The 22849-nt window shown below is 34.7% G+C and overlaps 1 protein-coding gene across 10 annotated transcripts in view; it reads right to left on the bottom strand.

Moving 5' to 3' along the window:
* The window catches only part of FYB1 (FYN binding protein 1), a 172777-nt gene that overhangs the window by 5199 nt on the left and 144729 nt on the right, over positions 1 to 22849 (bottom strand). For 6 of the 10 annotated variants that reach the window (XM_032278892.1, XM_032278894.1, XM_032278893.1 and 3 more), the window contains 7 exons: positions 21502 to 21524; positions 18314 to 18380; positions 16670 to 16807; positions 14572 to 14597; positions 12404 to 12470; positions 7791 to 7890; positions 7168 to 7330 (listed from right to left, as the gene is read on the bottom strand). In XM_032278892.1, the coding sequence (XP_032134783.1) occupies positions 7168 to 7330; positions 7791 to 7890; positions 12404 to 12470; positions 14572 to 14597; positions 16670 to 16807; positions 18314 to 18380; positions 21502 to 21524 (584 nt within the window). Of the gene's footprint in view, positions 1 to 4266; positions 4375 to 7167; positions 7331 to 7790; positions 7891 to 10317; positions 11486 to 12403; positions 12471 to 14571; positions 14598 to 16669; positions 16808 to 18313; positions 18381 to 21501; positions 21525 to 22849 lie in introns of those variants that run through there. The other 4 variants (XR_004269286.1, XM_032278896.1, XM_032278897.1 and 1 more) reach the window with 4 other exon arrangements.

Raw genomic sequence — 22849 nt, 5'->3', positions numbered from 1 at the left:
AAAAAAAAAAAAAAAAAAAAAAAAAAAAAAAAAAAAAAACTCCACTAAAATATTTTATCGAGAAGTTCACCACTTTTTAATAAAAACTATTTATACGTATCATATTGGAAATAGAAAGAATCAAAGCTACCTTTGAATTCTTGTAGTAGGAAAGTAATGAAAAAACTGTCAAGAAAATAAAAGCACAATAACATAATATATTACTTGGAGTATAAAAAAACAGAACATGTTGTACCTTCCTTTTTAGTTCAATTAATACAAAGGTAGCAAAAAGTATTAATGTAAGACCATCTACAATTAATATCTATAGTCTGTGGGTAGGCTTCGATATCACAGTTCATTTCATATTAACAGACTTCCTTTTTAAACAAGGTATACATAATAATTTAATATAACTTTTAAAAAAGGGATAAGCTCATGTCCAACAAATTCAATTCAACATGTGTCTCTCAAAAGACAAAAATCGGTGCAAATAACAAGCTTTTAGAACAATTTGTGGATTTTTATATCAGGGTCCTCATACCTGAAATAACTACTATCTGTATCTATACTTACAGCTACACTAAAATTTGAACAGTTTTCTACAAATAGTAATAGCCACATACTTTTTTATCAGTTAAAATTGGGGGTTCTGCTTTCATTTTGGATTTTTTGCTAAAACAAATTGGAAAATAACACAATAGTAAATGTTCCCATTACATACTCATGTTGATGTTAATAATTTAAAACTGATGTATATGAACTGAAGTTTCTAATACAGTACTTTCAGTTATATGAACTGAAGTTTCTAATAACAAATCAATCTCATATGATTTGTTAGGACTTCATAAAGTCTCTGAGATGAAATTGGAAGATAAATTAGAGAAATATATAAGAATTATAAACAGTTGTTAGAGACTGAAGCTATTCTGGCATCAAGCGTAAAGTTCAAAACAGAGAATGTAATCACCATTTTAGAAATTAAAGATTTTTATTTGCTTATGCTTTTAGGTAATCTATTTTTAAAAACTCATTTATGCTACAATTTTGCAGGCTTGGATAAAACACTAAATGTAAAGAGAGCTAAAACAGTCCTTTACATGACCAAAGCTAATCATTCATGATATACAGCTTAATACCTCAACTTTACAAACTACTTCTAAAAAACATATTTCTTAGATTCTGAACCTGTATTTTCATTCCCTCCTGTATCTGTGTGTTCACAAGTTCTAAGGAACAGCCTTCTCCTGTGTTGAACACTTTATTGCTATTGTGTGTGTGTGTGAAATACATAAACATCAATAATTGAGAATATTTATGAAAAATGTATTAGGGAGACAGAACGTGAGATGGTACTGTGCTGCAGAAACGATGTGATAACATGGGGCTTGTTAGCTAAAAAAAATCACTATTATGTAGCTTTTTACAAGGTAAATGACGTTTAATACAGTACAGGCTTTGCTGTCTGGTACCTTTAAAAAACTCAGCTAAAACTTCATTCTATTAAAAGCATGATTTATGACAGCGTCAAAATAAGTGACTTACCATAAAATTTTATATAATCTCTCCATTATCGGTCCTAGAGATATATGTATATATGTGTGTATATACATATATTTACTTTGATCAGTACTTTTATTTTATTTTTTCTGTACATTCTTTTTTTCTTTTTTTAATTATATTTTAAGTCCTGGGGTACATGTGCAGATTGTGCAGTATTGTTACATGGGCATACAAATGCCATGGTGAAAAGAAATATATATCTTTTTTGCAGTAGGAAAATCTCTTCGTTCATGTTACATGTGTACATTTATTACAGGGAATATTAGTGAAAAATATAAACACATGAAATAAACAACAACAAAAATCTCATGGTGTGTACCATGTAGCATGGTGGCTACGTTTAGCCCTGTGATATTGTGAGTGCTGGCACAGCAGGGATTCTCATATATTATATGAAATTATTATTTGGAAACCTCAGATTCATACAGCAGAACATAATGGCTTGAAACAAATGTTGTGAAATGTGTGGTGGGGTAGAGCTAGTTGGGGAAAATAACACTTACCCCGCACATGTGCCAGTTAATTTCTTCCCCAAACATTTGCTTGCTACAGTGCAGATGTGTCTCAGGACTAATGACTACCTTTTAGAAGGGTATTGTGAATATAGATTAACCAAGGAAATAGAAAACAATCTTTGGAAAAGTGGAAATTTCCTTCATTCTAATATTCTCAAATTTTTACTTAATAAAAATGACAACATCATATTTCATCATTATTTTATTTGTTGTGAGTAAATCCAGAAATAAAGTTAAATGTGCTCAATTTGGTCTCACGCAGTTTAAAAATAATAAAATCATATGGTACAGATTTACCTAGGCAAGTGGAACAATGTCCAATTTCAATGCAAAATGCTCATAATATAATAAAAAGAAAAAACAAAGTGTTGTGTATAATACTGAATATACATTATTATCCTAGTTTTATAAAAATGGTCACTCTTCCCCTCTTCTCTGTCTCTATTGTTATTTCTGCAGCTTCATATTTGGATGACATTTTAACTTTCTAAATTTTAAAAATTTTCCTTCAGTGGGCATGTGTTGTTTTAAAATTGAAAAAAAAAATTATGCAAGTTTAAAAAATGATCAATTAGATTTGGGAAGATCAAAAGCACCTTTAAAATCCCTTGGTCTTTGATGCCGAAAGAAAATGGAAATTGTTTTGGCCACAAATAACTCAGACAAAAAGTGTCTCATTCTACATTTTTTGTAGAAATTTTTTTTCAGTGACAGGAGGTGGGAAAACTCACAGCTTATGAGACATAGAGTTGTGGAATATGCATACATATTAGCGAGAAATTCTAAACATTTGGAAATGTGCCAGAAATTTATAGTTAAGATGTCAACACCCACGCAAGTCAGTGGGTGAGACTTGATTGAATGTGATAATGCCTGTAAAAGTGGCTTATGCCCCACTCTGTAGTGGTAAGGAATTGGTGTTCATGCTTTAGTCTTTAATTGCTATCATTATGCACTTCAGGTTGAAGTAAGCTATGCTTTTCTTTTTTGATGGATTAAAGAAGAATGGAGGCTAAGGATAATGTTAGTTTCACCGTGGTGCTGGATTACAAATGCAAAGGCAATTTCCAAATTTTTCATTCAATCCAGCAAACCCTGTGCAAGGTGCAAGGCACTGTGTAATGTGTTGACAATACAATGTTGAGAATATTTCATTGAAGTGACTCTGAAGCTTGGAGTCTAATAAGAGTAATAGATTGGTAAAACAATAATGACAATGACAGCCCCAAAAGAAATATGGTAGAGTTGGGGAGAGATGAATTGTGATGATGTGGCTGGGCATAGGGACTGGAGGTGCTTCTAATTTTAGATGACAACTAAGTTGTTTTTAATAGAGAATCACAGGCATTCCAAGTTGAATAAAATAGCATAGTAGGATGAAATACAGAATTTTTTTTTTGAGACCGAGTCTCGCTCTACCACCAGGCTGGAGTGCAGCAGCGCAACCTCGGCTCACTGCAACCTCTGCCTTCTTGGTTCAAGTGATTCTCCTGCCTTAGCCTCCTGAGTAGCTGGGATGACAGGCGTATGCTACCATGCTCAGCTAACTTTTGTACTTTTAGTAGAGATGGGGTTTCGCCATGTTGGCCAGGCTGGTCTCAAACTCCTGACTAAAAGTGATTTGCCCACCTCAGCCTCCCAAAATGCTAGGATTACAGGTGTGAGATACCATGCCCAGCCAAAACACCTAATTTATTCAGGGAATGACAAGTAAATAGTTTGTATTTCCGAAGTGTCAGTTGTAGATGGAAAATAGCAGTGGGTGAGGGTAAGGCTAGATCATAAAGAGTTTTATGTGCTAGCTTAAATGCTATATTTAAAAAAAATAATATTTGGGTAACATTGTGCGGAAGTGGATTCTGAATATAAGGGCAAAGATAGACATGTCATTAGAAAGGCTATTGCAATCATCTAGGACAGGGAGGGTTAAAACCCTGCAATAATCTTATAGAGGTGTGCGAAGAATGAAGCAACTGTTTTTAAAAATTAAGAATGTCAAGGACCCAGTCCGTGGAAGGAGCAGGCAGGTTTGTAAAAATTAAGAAAGGCAGGAGGTTAGGAAAAACACAAATGAAATTAAGCAGATAAGGTGATTAAATCTTGGAATAATACTTAACCTGAAAGCCAGTAACTGATGCTCCTAGTGCCTCTCTTTTACACCCGCACCCTTACCACGTGGGTACTTGCAGGTCCAACTGACAGTAATTACATTTAAAAATTTTTTCACTTATGGCTTTTCTCTGGCTTCTGGAACTCTCTGTCAGCTTACTGAGTATCCTGAATTCCTCCATACCTACCCAGGAATAGGCTTCAGCTCCTGAAGGACAGGAGTTGGTGTAAAAATACCCCAATTTGTTTCCCACTGGATGGGATAACACTGACACTCAGGGGTCTAGAGCAGGATCAGGCTCCAATAACCCAAGTGGTAACTTTTTTGACTGTGAGATTTTATTGGCTGCCTTCGCTTCCCTATCTCATTTCTCCACTTGCCACTGGCATTTTTCCAGAATCACTCCCTTTATGGGGAAGCCAATCTAAGACAAAATCCAGCCCAAAGGAAGTCTTTACATAAAAAGCAACAGGTAGGTGCTGCCATATAATCATGTGGTTTCCATCCTGTCTGAGATGTACCCCAAAGCCATCTAAGAATTTAGTTAGTTCATGATGAACTGGGAAACTGTAAAGTACATTGGTACTGCAGCAGAAAGAAAAAAGATATTTACATGAAACTCTTGATTATAATCTATCAGAAGTTTATGAAATATTTCACCTCTTATTCTTAGAAGATGACACATTGTAAGAGGACAGGAGAGCTCTAGTATTTGTAATAGTACTTAGAATTATTGATGTTCCAATAGAAAATGATAGTAGATTATGCAGTTATTCTGAATGGCTACTTATTCTTAAGGTCCGCTGGTTCCTAGAAGATAGGAGTCTCTTCTCTGAATTTATCTTACTGATTCCATAACTATTCCTGTCCATCTATATCCATTCATGTTTGTTGATGAGATCATCACATCCTTGTTACTCAGGATCTGTGAAGATCCATGCTGATCCAAGGACCAGCAGCATCAATTACCTGGGAACTTAACTGTAGAATGTCATGCCATTTTTACAAATGTAAGGTGGAAAAAATAAGCAAACAAAAAAAGAATGCCAGACTTCACTTCTGCATTTTCAAGATCCCCATTGATGTGTATGCACTTCAAAGTTGGAGGAGCATTGCTTTAGATAAGATTTGCTGCTAAAGATAGAAAACTTAGGTCACTATACCTACCTCTTGGTATAGTAGGTGCCAAGATATGTACAAGCTTCAGCTTGTGCTCTGGAGAGAGGTCTATATGACTAATACTACAACAATTCTCTGTTGTAAAAAATGTGAAATTATTTGCAAAGTAGAGGACAGAAAACGTATCATTTAGAGTCAACATCCTTTTGAGCCTGATTTCTATTTTAGTATTTAATTTCTTTTAGTTTGGTTTCTCTTATTTCTATAATTTTTATAACATGGCTATAAATCCTACCCCAAATTAAATAGCTTTCTTACTTTATCTACCATATGTCATGAGAGATTCAGCACATTATTATCATAATTATTATTTAGAATATTCAATTTGTAGATTCATCATAACATTTAATAATTTAAAAATCTTCAAACTTTAAAAAATTTTTTGATGAGCTTTTGATGCTTATAGTTCTGTTTGCACTTACGGCTATTCCTTAAGGTAAACCCTTGCAAATCCTCGTCTGAATGGGGGTTTTCTTTGTTTCCTGGGGATCTTTCTACACATTATCATCAGTGAACTTATAATCTTAATATTACACTGCCCTTGCCCTTTATCTTTCATACCCACATTCCTCATTTTCCTTTGAAAAGCCAACCACACCTCCTCCATGATAAACTTTACATCCATTTCCTCCACCCTTGAGTCACTGTGTTTTATTCTTGAAACTCCATTTCAATTCCTGTCTCTGAGTCACCTTCCTCCCATTAAAATTAAACTCAGAGTCCATGTTTTCCATGCAGATTGACCAAGCTGATATGGGGCAGCTGTGGTGGCTATCCAATTTCAAATAAAAGACAACATAATTTTGAATTACTCTTCTCTTGACTTTAAATAAGCTTTCTTTTGAAATTTCACAGAAATATTTCCATCTGTCAGCTTTCTTTTATTTTCCATTTTTTTTGTTTGTTTGTTTCTTGAGTCAGGGTCTCACTCTGTTGCCCCAGCTGGAGTGTAGCAGTGTGATCATGGTTCACTGCATCTTGGAACTCCTCAGTTCAAGTGATTTTTTTTCTGCCTTAGCCTCCCAAGTAGCTGGGACTACAGGCGCACACCACTACATCTGTCTAATTTCTCTTTGATTTTTAGTAAAGTCTACCTCTCGCTATGTTGCCCAGGCTGGTCTCAAACTCCCGAGCTCAAGCAATCATCCTGCTATAGCCTCCCAAGGTGCTGGGATTACCGGCAAGAGCCACCACACCTGGCCCCCATCTGTCAGCTTTAATACCTGATAAAGTCAAAGGAGATGGGAGCTTTTTTGGATTTATTTGGAATATTATGTTGCACTAAGTGTGTTCAAATAGGAAATGAAAACAAGTGAATTTGCAACAGAATTCTATACAATTCTATATAATTCGAAATTCAACACAATTTTACAACCAAGCCAGAGCAAGAGACACTGTCTACTTTAGCACAGCAGTTTTCACTTTAGTGTCAGACACATGAACAAGCTAGAGAAGAAGTTATGATCACTGTTTTTACCTAATTTCTAGAACTCATGATTCAGCAAGTCAAGGGTGGGTCCAGGAAACTGCGATTTTGATAAGCACACAAGGGCTTTCTGATGCTGATGGTCTATAGGACTGCATTTTGAGAAGCAGTAATTTGGCATTATCTTTGACACCAGGGTATATAGATAGTAAATGAAAAGAAATTAAAATATATTGATTTCAGTACAGCAAAATGATCAACTTTTTAATATTTGCCAAAATTTACAAAGGATAAAGCAAAAAGATAAAGAGTAAACACAGAGTAGTCACTAAAATTTGTTTGGTTGTTAAATTCTGGAGTGACATATATATATTATAGTACAAGTAGTGACTTACATTTCCCTTCTTCATTTCTGCAGAGAACTTTTGTATCATCTGTGTTTTGTATAACTTCTAGAGAGTCACCAGGTTTCACCTGCAGATCTCTGGTTCCCCACTTTTTAGAAGTTATGGAAGATGTAACTTTAGTTAAATATAGAACTCTAATTTCACCATCATACTAAAAAAAAAAAGAACAATATTTAACTTATTGGTTTATGTGCATTATTAAAACAACTTATGTACTGACAGATTTATTAAATAGGTATTTGCTAAAGAAATAATTCAGTGTTTTCTAAATATAATGTAACATTATTAAAGAAAATTTTGAGGGACATACATCATTCACAACCTCACATACCTAATATAACAACTATTTTTAGTACCTTCTTATTAAGGTTCAAAGAACAGCTTAATTTAGATGACTATCACAATATGAATACTGTGCCTGTATTATAGTTTGCTTAATCTTTTATAAAAATAAATTTAAATCTAAAATAAATTTTGTACAAAGTAAAAGAGTTATAATGGCTAACTGTAATATTGATAATTATATTTTAAAGTGTGCATTTTGACACTTAAAAATCATCAGATTTTTCAATAGTGCTTTGTACTTTACATAATATTTAGATATGACATACTTTAAATTTTTTCCTGAAGTCTTTTTCTTCTTTTTCCAGCTTTTTTAGCTTCTTAAGGTCCTTTTCTTCTGCCTTAGCTTTTCCAATATTAGGTCCTTGACTAGGATGGCAGAACACACATAAAACAACACTTTGTTTAGAAAATATAAAAAGAATAGTCCATAACAGAGAAAATTCATGACATTATATTTTCAACTTTTTGTTTCAGTTAATTCTTTCTGTTAGAAATTCAGTAACTGTCATTATAACAAATGTCACTATAATTTCATAATATAGCAGGGTTTCCTCAAGCAAATATAGATTATGAAAATTAAAATGGAAGTGAGAGATTAGATTCCTTCTCATCTGAACCATATAAAATCACTGAGTCATTGTTTAAGCATGGTTGCATGTCAGCAGTTTCATACAATTTAACCTATTCTTAAACCTCCCTATATTTTCAACGCTTTCTAGATACTTAAGTAGCTTTGTCAATGTCATAAGAAAGGCTTTTTTTTTTAAAGGAGACTTCAAAAAATATCAATTTTTTTGATTTACAACATTTATATGTTATTTTGTTCACATCTACTTAAAATGTATCCAGAGTTTTGGTTACTAAAAAAATCTTAGGTAAAAGTTAAGATTTTAGATATTATAAGAGAAACTTCTTTAAAAAGATGGCTATTATTGATCTTTTACTTCATCACTTTATCAACTGTGTGTGTGTGTGTGTGTGTGTGTGTGTTTGTGAAAGGGGGGGAATGGAGAGAGAAAGTAAGAAAGATAAGCACATCCTGAGTGTTTGGATCAATTAATGAACTTAATTTTAAAAAAACCCCTAGGATCTAGGTATAGAAATCCACTATATTTTGTAGATAACAATTGGTCTGAAGCCAATTACCACAATATAAGTGAACAATTCTAAAACAGTGATTTGCTAGCCTATCCACACACAGGATCACCTGGGAAGTTTTTGGCACATACTACTAGCCAAATCATGACTGAACTCCCATTCACAATTGCTACAAAGAGAATAAAATACCTAGGAATACAACTTAAAGGGATGTGAAGGACCCCTTCAAGGAGAACTATGAACCACTACTCAAGGAAATAAGAGAGGACACAAACAAATGGAAAAACATTCCATGCTCATGAATATGAAGAATCAATATCATGAAAATGGCCATACTGCTCAAAGTAATTTATAGATTCAATGCTATCCTCATCAAGTTACCATTGACTTTTCTTCCCAGAATTACAAAAAAAACTACTTTAAATTTCATATAGAACAAAAAAAAAGCCTGTATAGCCAAGACAATCCTAAGCAAAAAGAACAAAGCTAGAGGCATCATGCTACCTGACTTCAAACTATACACAAGGCTACAGTAATCAAAACAGCATGGTACTGGCACCAAAACAGAGATAGGGACCAGTGGAACAGAACAGAGGCCTCAGAAATAATGCCACACATCTACAACCATCTGATATTTGGCAAACCTGACAAAAACAAGCAATGGGGAAAGGATTTCCTATTTAATAAATGGTGTGGGGAAAACTGGCTAGCCATATGCAGAAAACTGAAACTGAACCCCTTCCTTACACCTTATACAAAAATTAACTCAAGATGGATTAAAGACTTAAACGTAAGACCTAAAACCAAAAAACCCTAGAAGAAAACCTAGGCAATACCATTCAGGACATAGGCATGGGCAAAGACTTTACTACTAAAACACCAAAAGCAATGGCAACAAAAGCCAGAATTGACAAATGGGATCTAATTAAACTACAGAGCTTCTGCACAACAATAGAAACTATCATCGGAGTGAACAGGCAACCTACAGAATGGGAGAAAATTTTTGTAATCTGTACATTTGAAAAAAAGCTACTATCCAGAATCTACAAATAACTTAAACAAATATACAAGAAAAAAACAAACAACCCCATCAAAAAGTGAGTGAGGGATATGAACAGACACATCTCAAAAGAAGAAATGTATGTGACCAACAAACATGAAGAAAAGCTCACCATCACTGGTCATTAGAGAAATGCAAATCAAAACCATAACATCTCATGCCAGTTGGAATGGCGATCATTAAAAAGTCAGGAAACAACAAAAGTCAGGAAACAACAGATGCTGAAGAGGATGTAGAGAAATAGAAACACTTTTACAGTGTTGGTGGTAGTATAAATGAGTTCAACCATTGTGAAAGAGTGTGGCGTTTTCTCAAGGATCTAGAACCAGAAATACCATTTGATCCAGCAATCCCATTATTGGGTATATACCCAAAGGATTATAAATCATTCTATTAAAAAGACACATGTACACATATGTTTATTGTGGTACTGTTTACAATAGCAAAGACGTAGAACCAACCTGAATGCCCATCAATGGTAGACTGGATAAAGAAAATATAGCACATATACACCATGGAATACTATGCAGCTATAAAAAACGATGAGTTCGTGTCCTTTGCAGGGACATGGATGAAGCTGGAAACCATCATTCTCAGCAAACTAAGACAAGAACAGAAAACCAAACACTACATGTTCTCACTCATAAGTGGAAGTTGAACAATGAGAACACATGGACATGGGAAGGGGAACGTCACACACACTGGGGCCTGTCAGGGAGTGGGGGGTTAGAGGAGGGATACTATAAGGAGAATACCTAATGTAGATGATGAGTTGATGGGTGCAGCAAACCACCATGGCACGTGTATACCTATGTAACAAACCTGCACGTTCTGCACATATACCCCAGAACTTAAAGTATAATAATAATAAAAAGCATACTGCTGCTCTTGCCCAATGTTTGGACATTCTAATTTCAATTAATTTAAAAATTTAATTTAATCTGATTAGGGTCCAGGTAGTGATGGACACATTTTAAGAGATTCCCAGGTGACATTAATTTGTAACCAAGATTGATAACCATTCACTAGGGTTAAATTATGGATGGTAGGGAGGGGCTGTAGATTTCTTCAGTGAGCATTTTAAAAATTAGAATATAAAAATTTCTATTTAGATGATCTGAGATAAAGTTTTGTTTGTAACCAATTTATTTTAAATGTTTAATTCTCAATTTTGGAATCTTAGCATTTAGTTTATTCACTGTGGGAAGAATTAGTACAATATCTATCTTAGGTTTCGTGTCTGCCCTCAGTACTGCCTGCCTATGGTAGTCTGGGCATTTGTGAAATTACTGCCCCAGATTAGCTCTCTGGGGCAATCAGAATATACATGAAAGTTAGACATCCCCTAAAAGCTATCTTTTAAAAATTTATTGAAATTTATTTAAAAATAGAATATGACATTAGAGAATATAAACTTGCTTTAAATTCTGAAAATAAGCAAAAAGGGGAAGAAAATTGTCCATATCACATAAAGCTTAGTCAGCTGGGGTTTATTTTGTTTGAAGAATACGGCTAGTGTGTGACTCTGGGTTCCTGGAGAGGCATTTTATAGAATGTGATGCCATTTCTACAGTAATGTAAAGTGAAAAAATGCATTAACAACTGTCAAGGACTGAAATGCCAGTGGTAAGAAATATTAAAACTTGAACACATTACTGAAGATTAGATTTTTGTTTCATGAAGAATTGAAAACAGGGCAATAATTCTCCTTTCATCCTTCTTATTTGTTTTGCCAGTAGAACTTGATCTTCATATATGAATGATGACATATTTTTCCTTCAGAGTCTTTGATCTTGATACTCTCTGTAGTCCAATAAAATTAGTTTAAAAATGTTGGTTAAAAAAATAAATAAATACTTAATGTTTACTCATGCATTTTTACCAGTACAGCTCAGAAGACACCACTTACTGCATTCCATTTATGTTACTTTAATCCTTTAATCAAACACAAGATCTTTTGAGTCATCTTTTCTTGAAAAAGCTATATAGGTGCTCTTGCTTTTATACCCAGTATGTATCAAATCATTTGATGTATTTATTGGATTATGAGAAGGCATCCCACCATGTTATTTTATATTTCAAAAACAATTCCAAAAGGTATTATTTTTGTATTACTTAATCTTAACTGATTTTACACAATTTTAGGCTAAAAGTAGTTTTTGAAGACTTGAATGCAACCTACCTAAAGGTCCCTTTAAAAAATGAATCTTTTTTTTCTTTTTTTCATAAAGGAAACTATCCCGTAGAAGACAGAGGTGGTTTAAAAAAGATGGGTGACTGCTGAGATGTAAACTAAGAAGTATAATCAAGAAAAAAATGGTTTGGGGAAAACAGTAAAAACAAAGAGAGAAGAAGAATCTGTGAGACTGGTTGTGACCAAGATCTTAAACATATTTTCCCAGTGAATAAATGAATAAATGAACCAGACATCAGTGAGTCACAGGCCCAAGGCTAACCAGGAAACAAGGGACAGAACCAGGGGGATGGAAGAAAAGGAGGGAAGGAAGAGATGGAGGTGGGGGCAAAGAACTGGGGCTATCTACTCACAACCCTAGCAGAGAGGGTAGAGCTGAGATGGGAAGAAAACAGCTTTGGAGACGAGGCCAGAGCCAACGTCATCGCACACAGTAGACACACATCCCACTGGGTTTTTATTTCAGTTGAATTTTCTTGAGTAATCTCATTTTCATTACTTCATTGTAATGAAAGCATTTTAATTACCTCATCTCTGCTGATGGAACAGGGAAATCAGAGGTATCCACATCATCGTAAACTTCATCTCCCATGTCTAACAAAAGGCAGAATATCAAAGGTCGAAACACTGTTAGTTTAGATTTTGATATGAGCATTCAGTGAGGTTTTTAATATAAAGATTGCTTCAAGAACAATAAAAAGTTTTCCTAGTGTCTCGGTACATTTCTCCTGGAAGCGCTGTCTGATTCGGAAAGGGGAGAGGTTGTTATTGCCAGGATGTATGTATTAAATCATCCTCAAAAAACCAGTGACGTAATGATAATCATTATTATCCGGAAAAAAACTCATGGCACAGTGACTAAGATTATCTGAAGATCTACAAGTGCAATGAAAGGCAGGAGTTGCAAATTGCTGATAAATAAATCAATATTACTGGTCATTGGCAGGATGAAGTAGAGATATGAATTGTGATTCTTGTAAGATTTAGGGGGCTGTGATAATATATATCATCCTATTTAAATATCCTTCCCCTTCCTTCCTTCTTTCCTTCCTCTCACTGATCTGTTTTCCATTACCTTTTACCTTACAGTGATATTAGGAGTGGCACTGCCTTTAAATGGAAAGATTATTTCTTTTAATTAAATACTTCTGATACAAACAGGTATTGAGAAACAGTATTGGCAGAAAAATTGTCATGACCTTAACTGGTTCAATGGCTTTTCCAATCATTAGAGCTGTTTCTTCCTTCAAGGCTTCTTATTAGTAAAGTCAGGAAGAATGCTTCCCCTCTGTACATATCAATTGCTCTACAGTCAATGAAGCTGAAGAGATTGAATCGAAGAAATTGCAAATATTTTAAGGAGTCGTTACCATAAAGAGTTTAAATGTTCTCTGGTAGTGGCAAATAATTGATTTCCTTTATAAATTCCACCCCCATATCTCCCTCCCTTGTGTGTGTATTCAGGTTAACTAACTTAACAGGATAAAACTTGCTCAGCTGCATGAAAAATAAATGCTTTAAAAAATATCATCTAGAAAGGTCAAAGTTATTACTCTGTGCACATGCATTTAAAACACATTTAAGAACAACAAGCAATTCTTTTTTTGTTTTTAATTTAAATTTATTTATTTTACTTTAGGTGCATAGTATATCTGTCATTTCTCCCCATGTTATCCCTCCCCACCCTCTGCTGTCTCTCCCCTACCCCTGCAACTGTCCCCAGTGTGTGATGCTCCTCTCCCTGAGTCCACATTAAGAACAACAGGCAATTCTAACAAAACTTTATTTTTTACAGAATTGATTACATTTGTTCCATTTTATACCTACTTTTTGTGGCATTAACTTTTTTGAATACTTTTAAAATATTATAGACTAGAATACAAGTTTATTATCAGGCACTGACCAGTTTGATTTGGTCTCTTACATATTTTCAAATTGATAACTGAAAAGAAAGTTCTAATATCAGATAAAGGGTCTAGAAGAAGAGATTACCGCTGTGTTGGTTTGCTCTTTTAATATACTCATAGGTTAAAATAAGTAAACTTTTTGAAAGCCCCTGAATATTCTTGAGACAAGATTTTACTTTGTTCAAAGTAAATTTTAAAAACATCTAAAGATCTGTCTCAGAAGGGATGAAAAAATAATAACTGATTGAAATTGTATAAGGAAACAGTTATATTTCACATTTTCCAAACGCAATATAAACTATCCATTTAAATATCCGAAGAAATTAGATTTAGAAGAGTCCCTTACTGGCATATAATCTGGCGTGGGTTAACTATCCTTATGCAGAAGTCTCATGTATCAAGTTTGGACTGAGCTGGGGCGGGCGGACATAGGGAAAGTTGGTGTCCTTCCCTTCCCACTTATCCCTAACTCCATAGGAGCCACTATTTGCCACTTCTGCTCCTGGGAGAACAGTTTAAAAACTGTCAGTCTTATTTTTCTAGGTAGAGGTGAAAGAAGAAAAAAGGAAAAACAAAAACTATCAGTCTTTTTTATTTTTCTCATCTTGTTATTTTATCATTGAGCAACTGTGGCCACTCAAGGCGAAGTTACTTGCTTGAGGTTACACAATTTATTATTTTCAGAGTCAGGACTTTAATGCACATACTGTGACTATATCCAACGCTTTCCCACTACCACACTGCAAGAAATAAAGATACAGAACATACAATTAGTTTTTATTACTCACCCAATTGTTTAGGAGGAGCAGGGAAACTACAAAGAAAGTAAGAACACAATTATAATCAGACTAATGTGAACGCAGAAATTGATTCCGTTATATAAGAGAGTATAAAGAGGCAACAGCCTGGAGGCATATTAGGTTAATTAATCTGTTGATCATTCTTTCTTTCTCAGCCTCCATTTCTCCACTAAGTCCATTTCTGTTTATCAATTTGGAATTTAGCAAGAAACTTTTTGGGCCAGGTGCGGTGGCTCACGCCTGCAATCCCAGCCCTTTGGGATGCCATGGTGGGTGGATCGCCTGAGGTCAGGAGTTTGAGACCAGCCTGGCTAACATGGTGAAACCTCATTTCTACTAAAAAAAATTTACCAAAAAATTAGCTGGGGATGGTGGAGCATGCCTGTAGCACCTGTAATCCCAGCTACTCAGGAGGCTGAGGCAGGAGAATTGCTTGAACCCAGGAGGTGGAGGTTGCAGTGAGCTGAGATCGTGCCATTGCACTCCAGCTTGGACAACAAGAACAAAACTCACCTCAATAAATACATAAATAAAAGAAATTTTTTAAGCCCAAATGTTTGCCAAAACATCCAGAGTCAAGATACTCAATTCGTTTATTTTGCCCACAGTCACTGGCCCAAAATTTCCAGATTTTTTTAAATATGAGGTTTGGGCATATTATCACACCAGAGTAAATGAAGGGACTCAGTATTTTGGAGTCATCGTGGCATACGTATCTCTGCCTCCAAACTGCTTATTTGAATTAAAGAGTAGAAATACAGACTCAAAATTAACAGAGGTCATAGGAATATGACAATGTTTCCCAGTATTTGCATATGTATCCCCAAACAGGAAAATGGTGAATAAGAGGAATATTTACTTAAACCAGAGAGTGAGAATTTATTAATTAAAGTGATCTGAAATTAGGATTAGGTGGCATGTAGCTGCAACAGAACACCAGTGCTTCTATTTCCTGAAACATGACTTCTAAATACAACACACACACACACACACACACACACACACACACACACACACACCACGGAAAGAATGGTGCATGGAACAGAAATGACTGGTTAGAATAGAGTGTGAGGAATTATTAATTTAATCCCAAATCAGATTTGGGTGTAATTGAAGCAGAAAAAAAAACTCTATCTCTTATTTTTAAGTAAGGGATATATTTGAGTAATGTTGCTCAAGAGAAGAGAAGGTTTCTTGTGTTTTCCTGGAATTTCAAGTGTACTGTGTATTGACTTGTTGCTTTGGTGTTTTACAACCCAATTGGGAACGCTATATGGAATTAACATCTTATAAAGACTTCAGCTAAATGTGGTGAATTTATGAGGTAAATAAAAACTGAAAGATTTTCTTTTACCAGGGAATGTGATTAAGATCTTTCAAATTCATATGTATGGAATTTATACTACAGCATTATTTTTGGACTGGACAGAGAAAAGTTATGCCTTAGATTTTATTTAGACCGTTCGGCCATGCTACCATAGCCTTAGATTTTATTTAAACAAACTTGAGATATTTAGAATACTTTTAGTACAGGAAAACTAATTATTATATCATTATAGTGGAACAGAATTACAAGGCTTCAATTATTATATTTAAAGAAAAAATTCAAAATCATGTTCTTTATTTCAAGCTAATTATTTAAAAAGAATGTATATTTTGAAGAGTATTCAATAAAAAATTCTATATAGTAAAATGTGACATTGGAATTGTGAGTTTTCAGATGGAACGCTATATTTTAAAAAGTCCTACTAAATGTGTGTGTCAGTGTTTGTGTATGACTGTGTGCATGAGCGTGAGAGGGTATATGTGTACTTATGTGTACTTGTGTGCTTTTGTGCATGTTTGTGAAGAAAGTAAAGTATATCTTTAAACTGTATAATGATTTTTGAGTACTTGGCCTTCTCTTATGTAATGCATGAGCTTAAAGATGACACCATGAATGGGGCTAAGGTGATTAATGGAAAATTACATTAAGATGATTTAAGTCTACCAGAATTTGGTTATTGGTTATAGAATATTAGTAGCATTTGATTAAATACATATTAGTGTAATTATTGTATACTGGATTTGGTTGGTTGACTCTTACGATGAACCTTCATTATTGTCTGACTCAGAGACTTTGGGTTTCTCTCGTATACTTTTCTTTTTGTCATCTTTTCCCTTTAACATCTTCAAAATCCCCCAGGACCACGTGTTACTCTTCTCTTGAACCTGTAGCATGGAGCTTTGGAGCATGCAGGCATTGATCAGAATGTAATAATCAGTGGCAAGTGAAGACATTTTGTGGATATTTAGATTCTTTATAATTACACTCCATTAATAATTCAGGCAGTAAACAACCAATTGCATTGAACAAGATAGTGTTATTAAGCTTATAGATTATGGTGATTGAATAATGCTTCTACTATCTTGATAATTTTTTTTTCTATTAAGTGAGAATTCTCTCACTTCTTAAAATGTGAAACAAGTCCGTAAGGATTAAGTTTTAAACAACTGGGTGTGGTGGCTCACATCTGTGATCCCGGCACTTTGGGAAGCCAAGGTAGGAGGATTGCTTAAGCCCAGGAGTTTGAGACCAGCCTGGGCAACATAGTGAGACCTCATCTCTACAAAAAATAAAAAACATTAGCTGGGTGTGTTGGTGCACACCTGTGGTCCCAAACTGCTCAGAGGCTGAGGTAGGAGGATTGCTTGAGCCTGGGAGTTTGAGGCTGCAGTGAGCTATGATCCTACCACTGCACTCCTGCCTGGGCAACAGAGTGAGGCCTGGTCTCAGAAAAGAAAGCCACAAAAGCTTAAGCATCAATTTTGCTTTATTTATGATTAAAATGAATTAATTAAGGGATCTTAAATTTTAAAATATGCCATTTAAAATGGAAAAGAAAATTTATTTTATGACCTAAAATATTTTTATTTTTGTGAATTGTTATAATTATTATAAATGAACAGGTATGTTTTTTTAAGCTAAAGGATTAAGTATTCAATACTGGCTCTGCCACAGGTAGCATATGGTCTCAGTTTATTTGGGCTGCCTATATTATAATCATGTTATTACACAAGGGATAGCCATGCAACTGATAAACTCTTCAGGGATTGTTGTAAAAGTAAATTATTGATCAATAAAGACTTGATTAGAAAAGGTTTTTGTTTTGTTTTGTTTTCTGAGACGGAGTTTCACTCATGTTACCCAGGCTGGAGTGCAATGGCGCGATCTCAGCTCACCGCAACCTCCGCCTCCTGGGTTCAGGCAATTCTCCTGCCTCAGCCTCCTGAGTAGCTGGGATTACAGGCACGTGTCACCATGCCCAGCTAATTTTTTGTATTTTTAGTAGAGACGGGGTTTCACCATGTTGGCCAGGATGGTCTCAATCTCTTGACCTCGTGATCCACCCGCCTCGGCCTCCCAAAGTGCTAGGATTACAGGCTTGAGCCACCGCACCCGGCCTAGAAAAGGTTTCAAAAAATATCCACAACACCTGTAATTTATCTTTTTTTCATTTGACTTCTTTTGCCATAGTTACTGAGGATCTTCCAAACAATCAACCACTTCATTTGAAGTGTGTTGTAATTACACTTCCTGGCTTACAATTGCTGTTACTTAAACATTCAAATCATTTGGGGTAATGTACGAAAGAACACTATTTTCTGCTTTTTATTTTAACTGAAAATCAAAACTAAATTTCATATATATATAATAATTTGCAAAAAGCAGTTCACTGATTATTCTTACCCATCATCAGCATCTTCCTCTTCAATGCCATCATAAATGTCATCATCTGGTGGTGGAGGGAATAGCCCTTCATTTGGATTGGGGGAAAATCTTCTGTTAATTTGATAATTTAGTCATGTAATGGTCACTCAGATTTTAATTATAAATCTTCCTTATTTAACTGCAGAGAGCATTTCACTTTCATATAAACCATTTAGATAAAAATCTTTATTTTCCTACTATCCCATAATTAATTACTTTGTTGATCATTTTATAAAGAATTCTTAGGGCTGAAATTACAATAACAAAATGAGGGCTAAGAGGCACTGTGGACTTGAGTTGAAAGGAATGAGGGTGCATAAACATGAGAAAAAGTAAACTTAAATAGGAAATGGAGTTAAATATTTATTGTGGAAAGGGACGTGAGGAGGTGACACAAATCTAGCTAACTAGTTAATAGTGAAGAGAAATTTAGGAAGATGCTAATCAAGATACAAGTGAAGAAAAGCAAATGAATGAAAGGTGACTCTGTAAACATTGATGGTAGTTGAAACAAAAATAAGTGAAAAGTGACTTTTAAAATACCTATTTTTGAAAGTTAAACTCTCTCCTTTCATTTGTTACTCTATGCTCCTCAGGAAACTTGCTATTTGACAGATATTTACTTAACAATTGTTTATTGAGTACTTTCTATGTGCAGGAAATATGTAAAATGACCTTGAAATTTGACTTTTAGTATGAAGATTTTAGCACTGCAATGTATTAGATCAACTCCCTTATTTTGTTGCTGGGAAATATAGGGGCCACTGAACTAGAGTCAAGGTGACTTGGTAGGTTATCATCCAAACCAAAACACTTCTGAAAGTGAAGGAGAATGCTGTTATTAATTGTGCTCTGACATCAGGTGATCTATCTGCTTTGGCCTCCCAAAGTGCTGGGATTACAGGAGTGAGCCACCATGCCCAGCCAGGAGTTTGAGACCAGCCTGGCCAACATGGTTGAACCCCTTCTCTACTAAAAATACAAAAATTAGCTGGGTGTGGTAGCTACTTGGGAGGCTGAGGCACTAGAATTGCTTGAACCCCAGAAGAGATTATGCTACTGCACTCCAGCCTGGGTGACAGAGTGAGACTTTGTCTCAAAAAAAAAAAAAAACAAATTGTGGTCTGATGACTGGTATAAATCAAGACTGCCTTGAACACATTGGAGTAGAGTCACCATATGATCTGTAACAAACTTAAAAGAAAGAGTTTCTTGCTCATAGTCAGTTGGTGGCCAGGACTAGAATCCAGTTCATTGACTCCCAAGCTAGTGTTGTTTCCATCATATTAAGATCTCTCTCATTATTTGTAAACTAAGGTATTTTTTTCATTAATATACACAAACATAATGAAGACTTATGGAGAAATTACTGATAAAGTGCATAGTTTCTCATGCTCATATATTAGAATTAATACTGTTAAAAGGACCATACTATCTAAAGCAATTTACAAATTTAATGCAGCCCCTATCAAAATACCAATGTCATTTTTCACAGAATAGTAAAAACAATCCTTCAATTTGTATGAAATAAAAAAAGAGCATTAATAGCCAAGCAATCCTGAGCAAAAGAATAAAGCTGGAAGCATCACCCTCCCAGACCTCAAATTATACTACAAAGCTGTTGTAACCAAAACAGTATAGCATTGGTATAAAAACAGAAACGAAAATCAATGAAACAGAATAGACAACCCAGAAGTAAAGCCATATATTTATAGCCAACTGATTTTAGAAAAAGTCACCAAGCTCATACACTGGGGGGAAAAATCCTCATCAATAAATGGTACCGGGAAAACTGGATATCCATATGTAAAATAATAAAACTAAGCCCTATCTCTCACCATATACAAAAATCAACGCAAGATAGATTAAGGATTTAAAAATAAGTCCTAAAAGTAGAAAACAATAAAAAGAAAACATAGAGAAAACACTTCAAGACACTGATCTAAGTAGAGATTTTATGACTAAAACCCCAAAAGCACAGGCAACAAAAACAAAAATAGACAAATGGGATTATATCAAACTAAAAGCTTCTGTATAGCAAAGCAATCAACAGAGTGAAGAGATGACTTGTTGAATGGGAGAAAATATTTGCAAACGATTCATCCCAAAAGGGATAAATATTCAGAATATACAAAAACTCAATCAACTCAACAGCAAAATTCCCCAATGGGCAAAGGATCTAAAAAGACATTCCTCAAAAACAGACATACAATGGCCAACGGGTATGTTATAAAAATGCTCTACATCACTAATCATCAGGGAAATGCAAATCAAAACCACAATGAGATAAGTATTATCTTACCCCAGTTAGAATAGCTGTTATCAAAAAGAAAAATAATACAAATGCTGGCAAGGATGTGGAAAAAAAAAGGAACATTTACTGTTGGTGGAAATATACATTAGTGCAGTGATTATGGAAAATATTCTGGAGATTTTTCAAAAAAAATAAAAATAGAAATATCATGCAATCCAGCAATCTCACTACTGGATATTTATCCAAAGAAAAGGAAATCAGTATATCAAATGGATATCTGCATCCCCATGTTTATTGCAGCACTATCCACAGTCATACAGATATAGAATCAACCTAATTGTCTATCATTGGATGAACGAATAAAGAAAACATGGTATATACACAATGGAATACTATTTGGTCATAAAAAAGAATGAAATCATGTCATTTGCAGCAACATGAATGAAACTGGGGGCCATATTAGAAGAAATAAGTCAGATATAGAAAGACAAATATTGCATGTACTCACACATATGTGGAAGCTAAAAAAGTAGATTTCATGGAGGTAGAGAGTAGAGTGATAGTTACCAGAGGCTGAGACAGGTGTGAATGTATTTTGGGGGACATAAAGAGAGATGGTGAATGGGCACAAGCATACAGTTAGATAGAAAAAATAAGTTCTAATGTTTAATAGCAGAGTAGGGTGACTATAGTTAATAATAATATATTGTACATTTCAAAATAGCCAGAAGTGTGAACTCTAAATGTTCTCAACACATAAAAATGATAAATGCTCGTGCTGATGGATAGCCTAAATACACCGACTTGAACATTACACATTCTATGCATGTAATAAAATATCACATGGGCTCCATAAATATATGCAAATATATGTATCAATTGTAAAATGGAATTTTAAGAAGTGTGTGCTTACCTCCACTTCCACTCTGACTGTGGCTAGAAAAAAATCCCAAAATATCAAATTAATCTATGAATTAATTAGCTATGAGGAAGAGAAGTACATTTCCTCATTGGTTATTCAAAAGAAAAATAACATTCCAGCTGAAAGTTCTTAGAATGTTACATGTGAAGAGGAAAAGACGTTTCTTAACATCATAGACGAGTAATGACAAGGCGGTAAAACAACACAAACAAAAACAAGAATTAAGTAAATTACAGCACTACATATGATATTGAAAATGATGATATTGTTTGCTTTTGACATTTTTCTATGCGGTTTTCAGATGATATATTATTACATCATTCCATAGATGAACCATTAAAACAAACCCCAAGGATATTATTCCAAGAGTCACACAGAGCAATTATCATTCCGTTAAATTCAATTATCTTTCAATATCTTATGACCACAGCATTTTGCTCTTAGTGTAATAGCAGTCATTTTTTTAAAGGGAGAACTTTTAAAAACTTGAAATCTCATTCATGGGGCTTTTATTTGATATGACTCGTCTCTAAATTCAGATTGCCTGTGTTTCTTATTTACTTCCATAACATCCTATAGTTTCTCTACTTTAGCATGTATGTTATAATTGTCTGTTTTCTTGCCTATATCTCCCACTAAAATGTGAGTTCTGTGAGAGCAAAGGAAATGTAGACTCTGAGAATGGAAAAAAATCCCAGAAGTCATCTCTTCAATTTCCTCATTGTACAGAAAAGAAACCAGGCTCAGGCACGGCACGGTGGCTCATGCCTATAATCCCATCATTTTGGGAGGTCGAGGTTGGTGGATCACGAGGTCAAGAAATGGACACCATCCTGGCCAATATGGTGAAACCCTGTCTCTACTAAAAATACAAAAATTAGTTGGACGTGTTGGCGTGCGCCTGTGGTCCCAGCTACTTGGGAGGCTGAGGCAGGAGAATTGCTTGAACCCAGGAAGCGGAGGTTGCAGTGAGCCAAGATCGCGCCACTGCACTCCAGCTTGGTCAACAGAGTGAGACTCTGGCTCAGAAAAAGAAAAAAAAAAAAAAAAAGAAAGAAATCAGGCTCTGAGAAATTGACTCGATCACTCCCACTTTTATGCCTAGCTGCACTCACTATACCCCCAGTTTTCCACATTAGTTAATCTGCCACAAACAGATATCCGTTTATGTTAGTGTCTTAGTGGACAGTTATAGTACTCATATCTGATTTCCTAATGTTAAAAGTGAGTGAAAGAAATTGATCTGATGCAGATCTCCTGTTAAATTTGAAATAAAAACATAAAGTTGCTGTCAGAAACTTTGTAGAAAAACATGCTATAAATGTCTTCCTATATAAAT

Source organism: Sapajus apella, unplaced genomic scaffold (genome assembly GCF_009761245.1).
Source record: "Sapajus apella isolate SASKATOON/1434 unplaced genomic scaffold, GSC_monkey_1.0 scaffold11, whole genome shotgun sequence".
Classification (NCBI taxonomy): domain Eukaryota; kingdom Metazoa; phylum Chordata; class Mammalia; order Primates; family Cebidae; genus Sapajus; species Sapajus apella.
The sequence above is the reverse complement of the archived record's forward strand: the minus strand, read 5'-3'. Positions and strand labels throughout refer to the sequence as shown.